The following is a 15415-nucleotide window of genomic DNA, read 5'->3' as shown; positions in this document are numbered from 1 at the left end:
TAACAAATTAAAGATGAATCTTTTTTTTACCTTCAATATTTAAAGTTTTTAGCTTTGTAGCTTTGCCCAATTTTATATAAGCTTAATTATCATTAGTAATCACACCGTATTTCAATGATAACTGACTTGTAACTTGAAATTCCACCACTTAAACTCACCATAATCTTTTCACACAACAAACAAGCTTTCCGTACTAGTTTTTCACTTATAAGCTTACGATAATTGCTTCAAATATGATAAAATACATCCGATTTATAATTCGCTTACGATATGCTTTAGTACAAAATTGTAAATACAACCTAGTTTAATCCGAGCATCTTTTTTACCTTATTGTTTTCGTGTTTTATTATTTTAGAAATGATAGTACTTATTGTAGAAATGGTGAAATTGTGCCCTAAAAGAGTGGTGTGATCGTCTTTCCTATTGCATAACATGTCCCCATAGTAAAATGTATGCTGCAAGGTCCTGATTGATTATTTTTTAGGATTATTTTGGTTAAATTATTAAAAACAACATTAAAATATTGCTGGTTCTGGTAAGTATATTCGAAATAAATTTAAAAAAAACTGGTAAAATCCATAGAAATGATCGCAATACAGAAAAGGACAGTCTTATCCAAATTGTCAATCTACTTCTTTATTGTGATGACCTCCGTGGAATATATCATAAACTATTTACATATTGCTCGATGTTAGGTAGCAGATTTAGACAATTGCTAGAAGACGACATTTTGACACATGTTACTGCGCTTTTTATACATCTCCATTGTGTAAATGTTATTTTCTGATTTTCAGAAATTTCAAAATTAAACAAATTTCATTTAAAGATAGGTGGTAGGATGTACTGAAAATTATGGATCAGATGTAATGACTGTTTTAAATAAATGTTGAAATTGTCATTGAAAAATTATAATCAAATTTTTAAAGTATCTTCCTGTTATATTAATGTTGTACCCAATATTCATATCTACCATATTTATGTGTTAAAATCTTTATCAGACCGTGCAAAAATAATTTAGTATACTATTTCATGAGCAATTGTCTCGTTATCAAAAATAATAATTTTAAAATCTTCTTAAGCTCATGTAATGGGAAAAATTAGGTAATATTTTTGACCTGTTCAACGTGCGAATTATCTAATATGTTTTTTGTCTGTTTGCAGGTACTGTTACCCCCGCAGGGAGCGGGGCAGGCCCCCGGGCCGCAGCACTCGGCGCAGCACCCCTAATTTATTTATTCTGCGCGCCGATAAATATAATTCTCAAACCCCTCGCAAACCAAAAATCCCCCTCGCGGGCTAAGCGTTACGTCGGTAGTTAAGAACACACCCGGACACTGCCGATTATCGGAGCCCGACACTTGTCGATACCCTTACCCGTTCGGTGCATGCGCTCCCGGCAGCGGGAGACGCGGAAAGCATTGTAAATTTACATTTGTTCGCTTTAAAAATAAATAAATATTATCTCGGGAGATGTTGGATCTAAGTTTGTAGCATTACTGTCGTGTATTTTGAAAAATTTATTTATTCATATAGGAAATTAAATTATTCCACTAGATGTTTATGAAACGATACGGAATCTTATAACATATAAATTCAGATACGTTCGCTTTGTTTTCGATAGCAAATATTTTGCTATTGCAAACAAATATTTGAGAAATGCCAGCAAATATGCTACAATTTTAAATTTAACGTTTTTTTTAATCCAATGGGGAACAGGAGAATTTGATAAGGTATTGTGATATTTGAAACGAGCAATAAATTTTGAATGCCTTTTTGTGTGTAATATAAATTTGTAAAATATACATGAATAATATTAGAAATTGTTGCAATGATCGAGGCATAGTTTTTTCTGCCTCTCAATTGACATTTCAAAATATTTTGTAATCATTGCTGGCAATGTAAATAATAAAGAATAAATATGATCCAATTTGACATGCCGCCGGCATTGCTGTAAATAAAGTAAAAATAAAAAAACCTTTTTTCTGCTTACATTTTCAATTGAAAGTTCTTCGATGAAGTGCCATTATAAATGTGTAGGATAAAAAGATGTTTTTCTGTTTGTTATTTAATGTTTAAATTCGTCATTTGAATATAAGCGATATGAATATTTAAAACGATCGGACGGGGTTCTCGCGAGTGGACGGCGCCGTAACGGCAGTTGTCCCTAAGAGCGGCGTTGTGTCGTGAATATGCGGACTGATTACGCAACGATTGCGTAATACTGTGCGACAAACAGTAATGTCCGCACTATACCACAAACGCGGAGTATTTATACTATATAATTAGATATTTTTAGATACCATATATATTGATGTTTGATGATGAACGCTTGTGTTTTATAATGTATGTATTAATAATATACATACATATGTTGTTTTTGTTGAATGTTTTTCGAGAGAGAAAAGAATGTATTTATGAAGGTATGTTTTGATTTGGTTTCTCTTGTTAACCGCAATCGAATTGCATACAGTTTAGCGAGTCTCTAGACATTTTTTTATATCATTCCTGTTGTGATTTTTCATAAAGATTTGCCATTGGGTGTTTTGTATATTTCAAATGTATTTTTCCATATTGTAAAATGGAAATAGAAATGGAATAGTGTAACGGGAAGTACTTTTAACCGAGAAGAGTAAAAGGAGAATAGTAGCAAATGGCTATGGCATTCGGGGTTGCATACACATACTCGTACAAGCTTGTGTAATTTGAACGAGCTACTGCTAATACATACAAGAGATTAATATGTAACTCTGATCAGAAAAAAAAGTTTTTTTTTGAAATATAAAATACGATTGATAAATTCTACCTTGCATCTTGTTTGCACCCAATCTATATAGGGGACTGCCTCAGAACAATGCGGATTTATCGATCATAAAGTGCATATAACTTGAGGTGATCATTTAAAAATCCGGATAGATTGCAGATAATGAATAAAAGAGTTTGGAATATTAACATCGTCTGGCAAATTTTAAATTTCCTCAATTCATTATAAATGTTTACAATATTGGGCCGAGTCATAAAGACAAGTACCAACTCAACCAAAAACGGGGATGGCGTTACTCATGATGAATTTTTATGAAAAAAAAAAAAAAATTTTTTTTTTTTCTAAAAATCCTTTTTTTTGCAGAATTTGGTAGATCTGGTATCGCTTCTGAGAGATATCGTATTTGTTCCTGCAGCAGAGGTTATTTATGACCCGATCCAATATTTCAGTAGGTGCGAGGTAAACAATTGTAAATCCAAAACACAATATAGTGAGATTTAATTATAGTTTTATTTTTTAGAAGTTTCCATATTCTTTTTTATGTTTACTACCTAAAAACTGGCAGCGAAAACTATTTTTTAAAATTTGTCTCCTGAAAACATTTGACACTTGGGATTTCCAACTGTTCACCCCGCACTTACGGATTGGTTTTCTATTATCCCCTTATAAGAGTGTATGTTTGGTCTGCGTGTGTTTATGTATTCCAGATTGAATGTTCATTCCTCTAGTGTAGGCTAAGTTAGTTTTAATGATATATTATTATTCCAAGTTATATTATTATTACAAATCACATCAGATTCGATCTGTTAACTTCATGAATTCTCTCACCGAAATATGATCTCGGTCAAAGATTACGCATTCTTGTTGGTGACTCGGTTTGTTTTAGAAAAATCAAACTGATTCTCTAAATAAATGTTTAACTTAATTCATATTCACAAGTTTGAATGGAGATTTATTTATATGATACGAGAAATATTTTGTTCGCAAGTTAATGTATTAAACGTTTTGTAATTTTTCATTTCGTTACCATTTTTAATAAGAAAGTAAACTCTCATCTTTATCTGAAATACTTGAAATATACTTAGGTCGCACCCAAACAATACAAGTAGCTGAACACGTTGTTTCAGTCAGTCCTGGTCCAATCTAGCGAGTCAGGCGATACAAGTCGAACCTGGGACCTCCAGTATGGTAGCCACTACGCTACAAAAAAAGGATTATTTTACGTTTTTTTTAGTTCCATTGTTTACATGAAAATCCTTGGTTAAACTATTTTTTTTTAAACTATACTTTCTTCTTCTTCTTCTTGGTTTAGGTCTTGTGGCTTGTTTTTAAGAGGGATTAGCCTCCTGCGATGTCGATTCCCAGTTATCGTCTACCATGGGGTTATTATATATTTCAACTATAAAAATTACATGGGGTTATTATATTTTTAACTATAAAAATTACACGATCGAATTCACACTTTTCTGATAAAATGAATTTATTTGACAATGAAAGTGTACTTTTTTAATACAAAAATTTGTATTTTAAATAATTTTTTATCGGGAGAACATGCTAAAAAGAAGACCTTTGAACTCGTGTCTTTCTATGTTTGATTTATACTAGTCGTGATGTGCTGTACTGAAAGATGATGGTTTTTTTTGTTACTTTTATTGTTGGGGTGTGATTTTTGCCTAGACAATTCTAATAATCATGATTACTGCGTAGGCGCAGCCTTCCCTTTGAGAGACGGATAAATGATTCCGCATATTAAATAAGGAAAACCCAGAAATACGAAGAAAAAAAATGTATTTAATAATTTAATTTAAATTTTATTTAAGCGTGTAGTTTTTTGTTGTTGAAGTATGTAAATACATTTTAGATAATTAAATTCCGCCTCTATGAAAAATAGCTCTACCCAAAGATTACCTAAATTTAGTAGTTTTGTTATAACTAGCTTAGAAGGTATATGATATTGTGTATTTTCACACAACCGAAGCCATATGCAATTCTCTTCTCTCATAAAGATCTAATATTTCAAGTTGATCTTCATTCCTAGAAGGTTTATCAACTTAGAATATCTTTAGGAATTAACCCAAAAACTGTCTTATCCATTTTAAAAATATTGTCTTTTACGGTTAGGTAGGTTTTATAAATTTATTAATGTCCCTACAACGGGATACTCGATTCCTGTTTTTATATACGCCGATTGTAAATTGATTTTGTCGAAATTTAAGGGGGTTTATTTTTAAATCTAGCAATGATTTTGAAAATAGTCATAATTCTCAAAATTATGGTAATTTTTGTTCTACGCAGTTGAATAAATTGCCCATTGCAGAAAGTATGTACATGAATTAAATTTTTTTGTTTTTTTTTTTAAATTCTGAATCTGTAAATTTTGTTATTGTGAATAGCTCGGTTGATAATTTTTTTAAAGCATCACAACTCCCACAGACTGCAATATTTAATAACTTTGGGCCAGAACCATGATCTAGAAAAGAAATTTGTTGCATAATTATGTAAGACACTTGTATTCTCCTAAAAAAGTGTACATTTTTGCCATTCGTAGTATTTATTAAAACAACAAATGAGCATGGTAGCTCAACGACCGTAATGAACAGTAACTGGAGTATGTTTTTGTTTTTCTAAATGAGATTAATAAAAAATTGCCAATTGAATATTCATTTTGATTAAACAATTACATCATATAAAAATTGTCAATACATGGTTTAACTAGTAAAAACAATACCTTTTATTAAAGGGAATAAATTGAGGTCTGAAGGCATTAAAATATTAAAATACAAAAAAAGATCATGATTTTGGTTGGTTATCTAAAATGACCATTCATCGGTATATATCACTTTATTCGCAATAATTTCTCATTCTTAAAATGGTTATTTTAATTATCGGTGCCCGTTTTCATATCTCTGAATCTTCTAGATGGAATTTGAAGTATCTTATTTACCCATCTGTGTTAGGGTATTTGTCCCTCACAAGGACAGTATGATGCGGGCATTGAAAATTCGGATGATAAATCAATCGCAGCTTCTCAATGTGTATTTTGAAAGAAAAATTTGTACCATTCAAACCTCAAATGAAGTGGGTGCTTATTATATGTATACTCTAATAATCTAACACCTCGTAATCGGGGCTCAAAATTTCCAAGGAAATGCAATATTTTGTTCAGTCAACTCGGAGTGACGTTTCCCGCAATAAATTATGACAATATGTATTACAATACGTATGCATTATTGATTTTGTCAATATTGCAACATGATTTTAATTTTTGGTCAGTCTCTGTTGAATTTCCTTTCAATTTTTGACCCCGAGTATAATCGATAAAAGAAGACTGTAGCTGGTATGGAGCGGAAATGATCCTAGTAACATCTTTGCCAAAACTGAGCTGGGAACATATTTCAACTCACAACTTACTACCTATGGAGAAGTGGTTTAAATTGAGCTATTCCCTCTTCGCTTTGGTGTTTTAATTTATCAAAAATTTTGATATTTTGCGATTTAACTCGATATCTGTATACAGTACATGCTCGTTATTAAAGTTACTGGGATCAGTTCTTCTCCCGGCTGAGTATACACGTGTCTACTAGTCATTGGGCAAATAAGGTTGGTTTTTCTTCCAGAGTAATCAAACGGCTGCTGAATAGGAAAATTTGCAATTTTTGGTTTGCGAGTGCCGGTTTAGACTTCCCGGGATACGAAGAATTCCCGACTATTTCCAATTTACGTGTAGATATTTATTATTCATATAAATGAGTATTGTTATTTAAATTTTTATTATTTACAATTGTTTGTCTTGTCACATTATTTTTCTTAACTTAAATAATTTTTGTTTGTACTGTATAGATATTTTATTTAAAAAGGTTAACCTCATATTGCGTACCGAGACGGAGTCATTTGTAAATGGGCAGATACCGCAGTTTTAATTCCAATCTAGGTCATTTAAATCTGTATCCCATCCGACATCCGACTCCAGTGTACCAGTATTAAAAGAATGAATATATTTAGATGTGTTTTAACATGTACAGGTGTTTATAATTATATATAAACAAAACTTTGGCTATATTTGGTAACACTTTGTCTCATATTTTGAAAATCAGAAATATGGACTTTTTTTCATTGTTTTTCAGTTTTCAATAGTCGTTTAATGCAACAACAAACGCCCCCACCTGTGCTACCTGTGACACAGTCAATTTTTATACCTCGGTATGAATCTACGACTGCAGCAAAAGATTAGCTCGGTTTTGCAGCCATTCATTGAATAAAACTTTCCTTCTGAAAACATCCCGCAACAGTTTACTTCTCCCGAGGCTGCAGAAATACAAATTGAAAAATAAATACTTATGTATTCATTATTGTATCATAAATGCGCGGAATAAATGGAACAATTTTTTGCTAGGCAGTATGTTTTTGAAGGATGGAATGAATGGAAGTGAATGCGGAGAAAATAATAAATAGAACTTTGAATACAGTGATTGCAAATACAAGCGAGCCCATGAAAGCTTTACTGATAGCTAATAATGGAGTGCTAGCGCTAACACTGATGTATGGAAGTGTGGAATTCACAAAAGGATGAAAACAGAGTGAATGCTGTCAAAATGCTATTTTGATATATGAATCAATACAAAATTAAGACATTAGAAAGGAATGTAAGGCTGAAGAACAGTTGAAAGTATATTAAAAAAGGTTCTCTAAGGTAGTTTGGATATGTGGAGTGTATGGATGACGAGAGAATGACTAAGAGAGTACGCTTGGCAAGTGTGAACGGCTCGGAAAGTATGAAGTGAGAGTAGCTTAGACTAAATGAATTTGAATTTAAATCTGGTTGCATCAAGTCTGTACGTAACTGAAGGGCATGGACTAGACGTATGAATGTTGAGGAAGCCAGGGATGTAGTCGGGACAGACATTTGTGACATTTCATTCTCTCCTACCCCTGTAGAAGGCGCATCATGGTGCATAGTAATAATGATAATATAAATAATGATAATCCAAACCAAAATGGTCCACATGAAATTGAATCCATACAATACAAGAAGAGAAATTTATAAATGTAAAAAAAAACATTTTTAATATTTTCTTGGGCTTTTGTTGCATTAAATGACTGAATTTATGTGTATTTTGTTTTTAAAATGAAATATATCGGCGTATAGTTTAGAATCGCCTTAAGAAATTCTAAATACGTGTTTGTGCAGCACCAGTCGGTGAGGTGTTAGTGTGTAAATATTTTTCCTCTTCGTCGTAACTTATCATTTTTGTACATACCATCGAATGTAGCATTTAAGAAATTTATTGTTTCTTCAAACTGTGACAAACATATATGAAGTTGTCTCGGCTCATATTGATATTATAATGAATTATTTCTCCCCGAGGCACGTGCAAAGTTAACTTCCATTTTTGTGACAGATTTACAAAATATGTTTGAAATTCCAAGATGTATTTCTTTTTCCTTAAATCTCAAGGACTGGTTGATAATTTTCCATTTTAAACTATTTACACGTAACAATTGATGAAGTAAAATATTTAAATTTGTTAAAATGTCAACTTAGTTTTCAATGAATTTATATAATTATAAATAACCTATTATGGTGAGCATTGTTATTGTTGTCACAAACTGATAATTTGTCCGAGTTTGAGTTAGCACGAAGTGCCGCATAACATCGAAGGCGGTCAAGTACCGCAACATGGACACGCTTGGACTATCCTAGTGCTTTCCGCTAAGTAACGTCGCATCGTAGTTCCCGAGAACTAGTAGTTCCTAGTCTGCCGGTGCGGGAGATGATTAGATGGCTCCCGTCGGCGGATAGGTTAGTAGGTAGGTAGGTTTATAATAAAGACACTGTGTTACCATTGTATAATTTCTGTTTCATACGCTTTACAATAGATTTTTGGTTTGATTTGCATTTGTAGCGTGTAAATTTTTACATCTGTACATATCATTACCTTTTTCATTACGAAATACGGAGTAATCTTCACGAGGCTTTTTTTGCATCGAAAATTATTTTTGTATGATTACGAGCGAAGAGAGGCGGTGTCAAATTGTTCATACTCGAGTTTGTCAGAATTGAAACAATACCCGTTCCGTTTAGTCCTGTACATTACTGTCAAATATTTACGAGTAAGTTAGAAATGAAGTGCTTCATTCCAAAAATCTATCAAATTGATTGTATGATAATTTTGTACAATAGAGTTAAGTTCTGCGGGAGAGCTGGATGGACGCTGGTCCTACGGTGGTGTATAGTCCTCGACCAGCCTAGTGTATATTTTTATATTATTGTTTGTTGTCGACGTGTTTTGAGATATAATTTTAGCGAGTTTGATGCGAAGCATTACAATATTTGCACTTGTTGATAACATCATTTTGGACTGCTATTTAAGTAGGTTATTAATAAAGTGTTAGGAGTAGACGCGGGGAGAGGAGACGCATCGTCTCGGTCGGAAGCGAGGTTTTATACTTGTCGGGATGGGGGACCAACGAGGGGGAGATCCGGTCCCCCCGGGAGGGCACATTGTACCAATATGTTAAAGACACGTGTGCGAGGAAAACATTACGGGCTACGGATCCCGGGATCGCTGCCCGTTACCGGGTCTAGTAGCCTATTCTTATTTATTTACCAATTGGGAGACCATCCGCGGCCACGCCAGCGGCCGCGTACTGACGCCCCGTCGTAGGGGGCGGTCAGCGACCTCCGCTCTGCGGAGCAGAGAGGGAAGGGTAATCGCGGGAGACGTATTTCGGGAGATTGACAAAATGGAAAAAAAAATAATGCCTTTGAGGAAAGAAAAATGGCCTCAACAACTTGGCCGACTTTTTTTATAAAAATTAATAAAGAAAAGTGTTTTTCCAACACACAAATGACTGCATTTTTATTCAATCCTTAATTATAAGAAAATTCCCTATACACTTTATACATAGTCAAAAGGACATCACTTCTTCATCTATATTGAGATGTCAATTTAAATTAGAAGTATTTGAATAGAAATTACGAGAGGAGAAAAAGTTTTTTTTGTCAAATGATATAACATACCTATTTCGTTCGGTGATTTTATTTTGTCAACAAAAAATATAATTTTCTCTAGAAAAATCACCATCCATTAGTTTATTTATGGAAAATGTGTATTAAAAAAAATGATACATACTATGATTTTTTGTTGTTGGAATTATTATGAACTTCTTTCTACTCTACATAACACCTTGAATGTAAGCAATATAGTCATATGTATTATCTTTTTAAAGGGGTATAACTGGATGGAAAAAATAATTCATTTCCGTTTACAAGCGTTAAACTTACAACTTTAATGGAAATGATCTTAAATACATTTGAATTTTTAAAAATATGTTAATTTCTCATTGATACATTACAAATATGCCAGGATATTTGATTGGTTTAGAGGTAAAACTTGCACACGAGTAATGTGAAAAGAGTTTCATCTTCAAACCAATTCATAATTTTATAGATGTGAATCTTTCAAAGGTACGGTCTTAAATTATTTATTTAAAAAAAAGAAACCGCAATATAAATAAAAGATTCCATACATGACTAGGATGTGTGCTGTATTCAAGTTACATTTATACATATTTGTTGCCCCATGGTGATTAACCCGATCACTCGCTGCTAACCAAAAAAAAATCTTTGTAATTTGTTATTATTTAGACACATTTGTGTAGCCGCCCATAGTAATATCATAAAAGCTCTTTACTTCCAAATGATATACAGGAATTTATAAAATTAGATTATTGTGAATCATTTTCATACTTAATACATACATACTATGATATATTAAAAATCTATAATTTAACCTTTTGAAGTAAGTGATATTTACCTACAGAATAATGAAAATTTAAAATAAAAATGCTGTGATCGGGAAAATTATACAAACTAGATAAGGGGGCAGTGTTTTCTAACCATTTTAATTGGTTTTTATAGAATAAAATAGTCGCGTAAATATTAGAAAATACTAACCACTATATTAAAAAAAAAATTAAAGAGGATAATAATACTTCATAAGGTAACAATAATTAAAACATATATTTATATAAATAACCGTAGTCAGTTTGTGGAAGTGGACCAGTTATATCGGCTTATGCCTCTAGGGTAGGATTTTATAGCATATTTTAATTAATGTTTTGTTTTGTTGGCATTTGAGAGCGAAAGCAATATATTTTAAATTAACACACTATCTGCGGGAAGGGTAATTTTACCGTTTCACTCGACTGGTGGTGTTGGGCGGGAAGGGTAATTTTACCTTTTCACTTGACTCATCGTAAATTGCGTGTAAGTTATTTTTACGCATGGCTTTTGCGGCTTCTTTTGATGTGAGCGTGAATCCGCCCGCAGATAGTGTGTTAAAGTAATTTTAAAGATTTTTTCATTCTCTTTCTCATTACATATAATAAGTAACTTTCTGACCATCACTCCACAGGGGTAGGCAAAGTGAATAGAATGCCACACCACAAACATTCTTCGCCTTTTCCACATTCATGCATCCTATACATACTTCTTATTACGTATAATAATCTATATTATAGTTTTTGGGTTAAAATGATGTTTTACAATTTAGTATCAGTAATTTATAGGAGAATATTATTGTTTTGACTGGATGAGGTGGTGAAGATCGGCATAATGTCTTTTTCTTACAAGAACTTTTTGTTATAAAGTAAAATTTCTGCTGCTTGGTGTAGGCCTTGTGGCCTGTTTTTAAGAGGGATTAGCTTCCTGCCATGTTGATTCCCAGCTACCAATTCATCTCTTTGGTGGTCTGCCCGGGAGTTGGCTGTGCAGTGCGGGGGAGTCTGAATGGTTCCATTATCCTCACATGCGCAAACCATTGTCTTCTTCGTTGCCTTCCCCGCCTAACGACGTCTTTGATCTCACATATTTCTCTTATCCTGATGTCGCTTATTCTATCTCGTAGACTCTTGGCAGATATGCTCCTTAGAGTCTTCATTTCTGGCACTCTTAGGGCGCTTGTGCACTACACGGAATTTTACTGTCTGGCAGTCTGGTTTTTTTAAAAATAAAAGCGACTATGACGGTTTAGCGTGACCGAGTTCACGCACCAATCCGGAGAAAGATGGACAAGTGCACAAGCCAATCATCCCCTTTTTCATGCTAACCGGAATGCCGGACAGTAAAATTCGCTTACTGAACTAATACGCTTGTGTAGTGCACAAGTGTTCTTAGTGAGGAACACGACGAACTGTCAAACATACAACTGCTTAGTTATAGTGCTCCTAGTTTTTTGTGTTTAAAAATAATATAATCGAAGTTTTGTGAACCAAATGTTATCGTAGTTTATTAATTATATAGTTTTGCATTAAAACTATCGTTTTCTGTGCCCTTTATTTATAAAACTAGAGTCCTTTTAAACATTTCAAGTTATAAATCATTTTTTGCAACAATAATATTTTTATTTTTTTTTTTTTTATAATTTTTTTATATATTTTTTTTGTTCTTTATATTTAAAGTCTTTTACTTTAAAACTTATTAAATATGGAGGCAGGTGAAAAACCTCCAGATCCCCCAGATCCTAGATTTGAAGATTACTCCAATGTGGGTTCGCCCATTATTCACCCAACGGTGAGGTATAAGCGAAACCTTAAGGCAGATTCTTTTGAAGAAGGTCCTCCACCGTCAAAGCAGGTAAGTATGAACACTCATTCGAGAGATGAAACAATGAAAAATTTGTATACAGAAAAGGATGTCGGTCCTTTTATTGTTTATATTCAAAAAATTGTAGAAAATTCCTCCATCAATAGCTTAGAGGTAGGAAAACTCCTTTTTAATAATAAAATACAGGAAATCATACCTCGAGGTGGTATACGGGCTATTGGCCGCAATAGGATTGCCATAGAACTTAATTCATTCGAGGCTGCAAATAGTTTTGCAGAGAAACAAGGTATTCTCAATCAAAATAATTACAAGGCATACATCCCATATCATATGGTGTCACGCATGGGTTTGGTTAGGGGCATTCCGACAGAATGGTCCCATGAGGACATTCTGGAGAATGTGACCCTCCCAGATAATTGCGGTAGAATTATCAAATCTCGCCGTCTCTCTCGGAAAGTAACATCTCCAGACTCTTCTAATCATACATGGGTACCGACCCAAACAGTCGTGCTTACGTTTCAAGGACAAATTCTCCCTAAAAAAATTTTCTTTTTTTACTCCGCTGTAGAGGTGGAATTTTATATGTTTCCCACAATGCAATGTTTTCAATGCTGTAGATTTGGTCATTCGAAACCAGTATGCCGTTCCCAGCCTCGGTGCTACAAATGTGGATCCAACCACCTAGGAGAGTCATGTTCCGCTTCCTTAGAAAACGCCAGCTGTATACACTGTTCTGGCAACCATTTTTCTACCAATCGTAATTGCCCAGAGTTTATACGCCAAAATTTGATTAAGAAAAATATGTCAGAATTAAATATTTCCTATTTTGAAGCTTCTAAACAGACGTTTAGTAAGGGGAAATCCTATGCGGATAGCTTAAAATCCTCAAATAAACATCCTTCTCAAAACATTTCAAAATCCTCTTTAGATGGTGAAGCTACACTCAATTCATTACCCGCCACAATTACCGCTCCCCAAAAAAATCGTGCCAAATTTACATACAAAACTCCCAGAGCTCCTCTTATTCCCGGCTACGACCGATCCAACCATAACTCCCTTCTCATCCATCCCAATGGCTCGGTAAATTACCAATCACCCGATGGATGTGCTATCAATCAAAGCTCTTCTCCAGCCATCAACTCAAACTCTGCTGAAAGTTTATCACAGAGTCTCGCCTTCTCTAATGAATCTTTCTCTAAATCCATTCTAACCATATTACTTGATCTCTTACTCTCCCAAAAATCCTTACCGTCCAACGTTGCTATTATTATTCCTGTCCTTCAAGCTTTCATACAAAATGGCCCAAATCACTTCAATTAATTCTCTTTCGATTCTCCAATGGAACTGTCGTAGCGCAGTATCCAACAGAGATGACATCAATCTTTTAATCCGCTCTCACAAAATTGATATTGCGACCCTATCTGAAACCTGGTTCTCTCCGGGTTCAGTTATCTCATTCCCTGGCTATTCTTGTGTCAGAGACGACCGCCTTGACGGAAGGGGCGGTGTAGCTATCTTAATAAAAAATAATTTAATTTTCGATTTGATTCCACTTCCATCACATCCCAGAATGCAAATATTAGCCATAAAAATTCTAGATTTATCAATTGTTTCCGTTTACTCAGCTCCCAGAAACGTATTTAAGCAATCATACTGGAGATCTATCGTGAGTTGTCTCTCCCCAAATTTCTACATTTTGGGAGACCTTAATGCTCATTCTACGTCCTGGGGCTGTACGTCGTCCGACACTGCAGGAAGGGCCATCGTTGATTTCATGGAGGAATCAAACTTATGTATATTGAACAATGGTGATCCAACGCGTATTGCTCCGGCTAATCATAGCCAAAACGCCTTGGACATCTCAATCTGTTCCTGCAACCTGGCAAGCTTGTCCTCTTGGAATCTATTGAGTGACCCTTTCTCCAGTGATCATTTCCCTATCATCATCAAAATGATTAATTCCTCAAATCACAGTCATCATAAACCCAAGAGATCTAACTATTTGATCGGTAGGGCTGACTGGAAAATCTTTGAAGATTCATTGAATGCTAAGTCCAAGTCCCTGTCGATCGATGGTGACAATAACAACCCCAACACAATAGCTAACAAAATCCACGAGTTGATAATCGAGGTGGCCAACGTTGCTATCCCCATATCTAAAAAGGTTTTGCACAAGTACTCCCCTCCTTGGTGGGATAAGGAATGCACGGAAATGGTTAAAAATAGAGCATCCAGTATAAGAAAGTATAAAAGAAATATAACTTCTGACAACTTTTTGGAGGTTAGACACGTACAGGCCCTAACTAAAAAATTTCTTAGAAAAAAAAAAAGACAGGGTTGGCAAAATCTCTGTAACTCTTTGTCTCCCGAAACCCCGCTCGGGGATGTCTGGGATTCAATAAGAAGATTCAGAGGATCATACTCTCCGAAGGTGAACACTTCCAAATGTACATCCTGGATAGAGGATTTTGTTGGGAAACTTGCTCCATCTTACGTTCCCAGTATTTCCGAACTCCCTAGAGAACCCCCAATCCTTCCAGGCGCTGACTACCTAACATCTCCGTTTTCACTCGATGAATTATCGATGGCAATCCAATCTTCTGGAGATTCTTCTCCGGGCCATGACATGATTCCCTATTCCTTTTTCAAACACTTTCCTAAACCATTTATGATCCTAATCCTAAAAATGTATAATCTCATTTTAAAATCTTGCACAATCCCAGACTCCTGGAAAAGACAAATCATAGTCCCGATCCCCAAACCTGGTAAGGATATATCCCTTGGAACTTCATACAGGCCAATTGCCCTCTCATGTTGTTTTCTCAAAATTCTGGAACGCATGGTAAAGACTAGGCTCGAGTGGTTTGTAGAGAGAAATAACCTCCTACCGCACTGGCAATTTGGTTTTCGAAAAAATAAATCCTGCATCGACAACCTAAGTGTACTAGTTACTGATATCCATGTTTCACGGTCCTGTAAAACCGACTTAATCGCCTGCTTCTTGGACGCAAGTAGTGCTTATGATAATGTCCTTCTCCCATTACTGC

The 15415-nt window shown here is 34.4% G+C and overlaps 2 protein-coding genes across 3 annotated transcripts in view; both read left to right on the top strand.

The window, feature by feature from the left end:
• Positions 1 to 2763, top strand: part of LOC148303197 (uncharacterized) — a 33312-nt gene extending 30549 nt beyond the window's left edge. The window contains exon 14 of one of the 2 annotated variants that reach the window (XM_088270378.1): positions 1162 to 2763. In XM_088270378.1, coding sequence (XP_088126504.1) covers positions 1162 to 1227 — 66 coding nt within the window. In that variant the 3' untranslated portion in view covers positions 1228 to 2763. The remainder of the gene's footprint in view (positions 1 to 1161) is intronic. The other variant, XM_088270377.1, reaches the window with a different exon arrangement.
• Positions 2764 to 12109: 9346 nt separating this feature from the next.
• Positions 12110 to 13822, top strand: LOC148303196 (uncharacterized). The gene has a single exon (XM_088270380.1). The coding sequence runs from the start codon at positions 12249 to 12251 to the stop codon at positions 13686 to 13688; it is 1440 nt and encodes a 479-aa protein (XP_088126506.1). The 5' UTR covers positions 12110 to 12248; the 3' UTR covers positions 13689 to 13822.
• The last annotated feature ends 1593 nt before the right edge of the window (positions 13823 to 15415 follow it).

Source organism: Brachycentrus maculatus, unplaced genomic scaffold (assembly GCF_059751285.1).
Source record: "Brachycentrus maculatus isolate JH-2025_06_01 unplaced genomic scaffold, ASM5975128v1 h1tg000380l, whole genome shotgun sequence".
In the NCBI taxonomy this organism is placed as follows: Eukaryota; Metazoa; Arthropoda; class Insecta; order Trichoptera; family Brachycentridae; genus Brachycentrus; species Brachycentrus maculatus.
Note: the sequence above shows the minus strand (reverse complement) of the source record. Positions and strands in the feature narration are given on the sequence as shown.

Bases quoted from the DNA above. Each gene is read 5' to 3' on its own strand.
- LOC148303196 (XM_088270380.1), top strand. From the start codon at position 12,249: ATGGAGGCAGGTGAAAAACCTCCAGATCCCCCAGATCCTAGATTTGAA.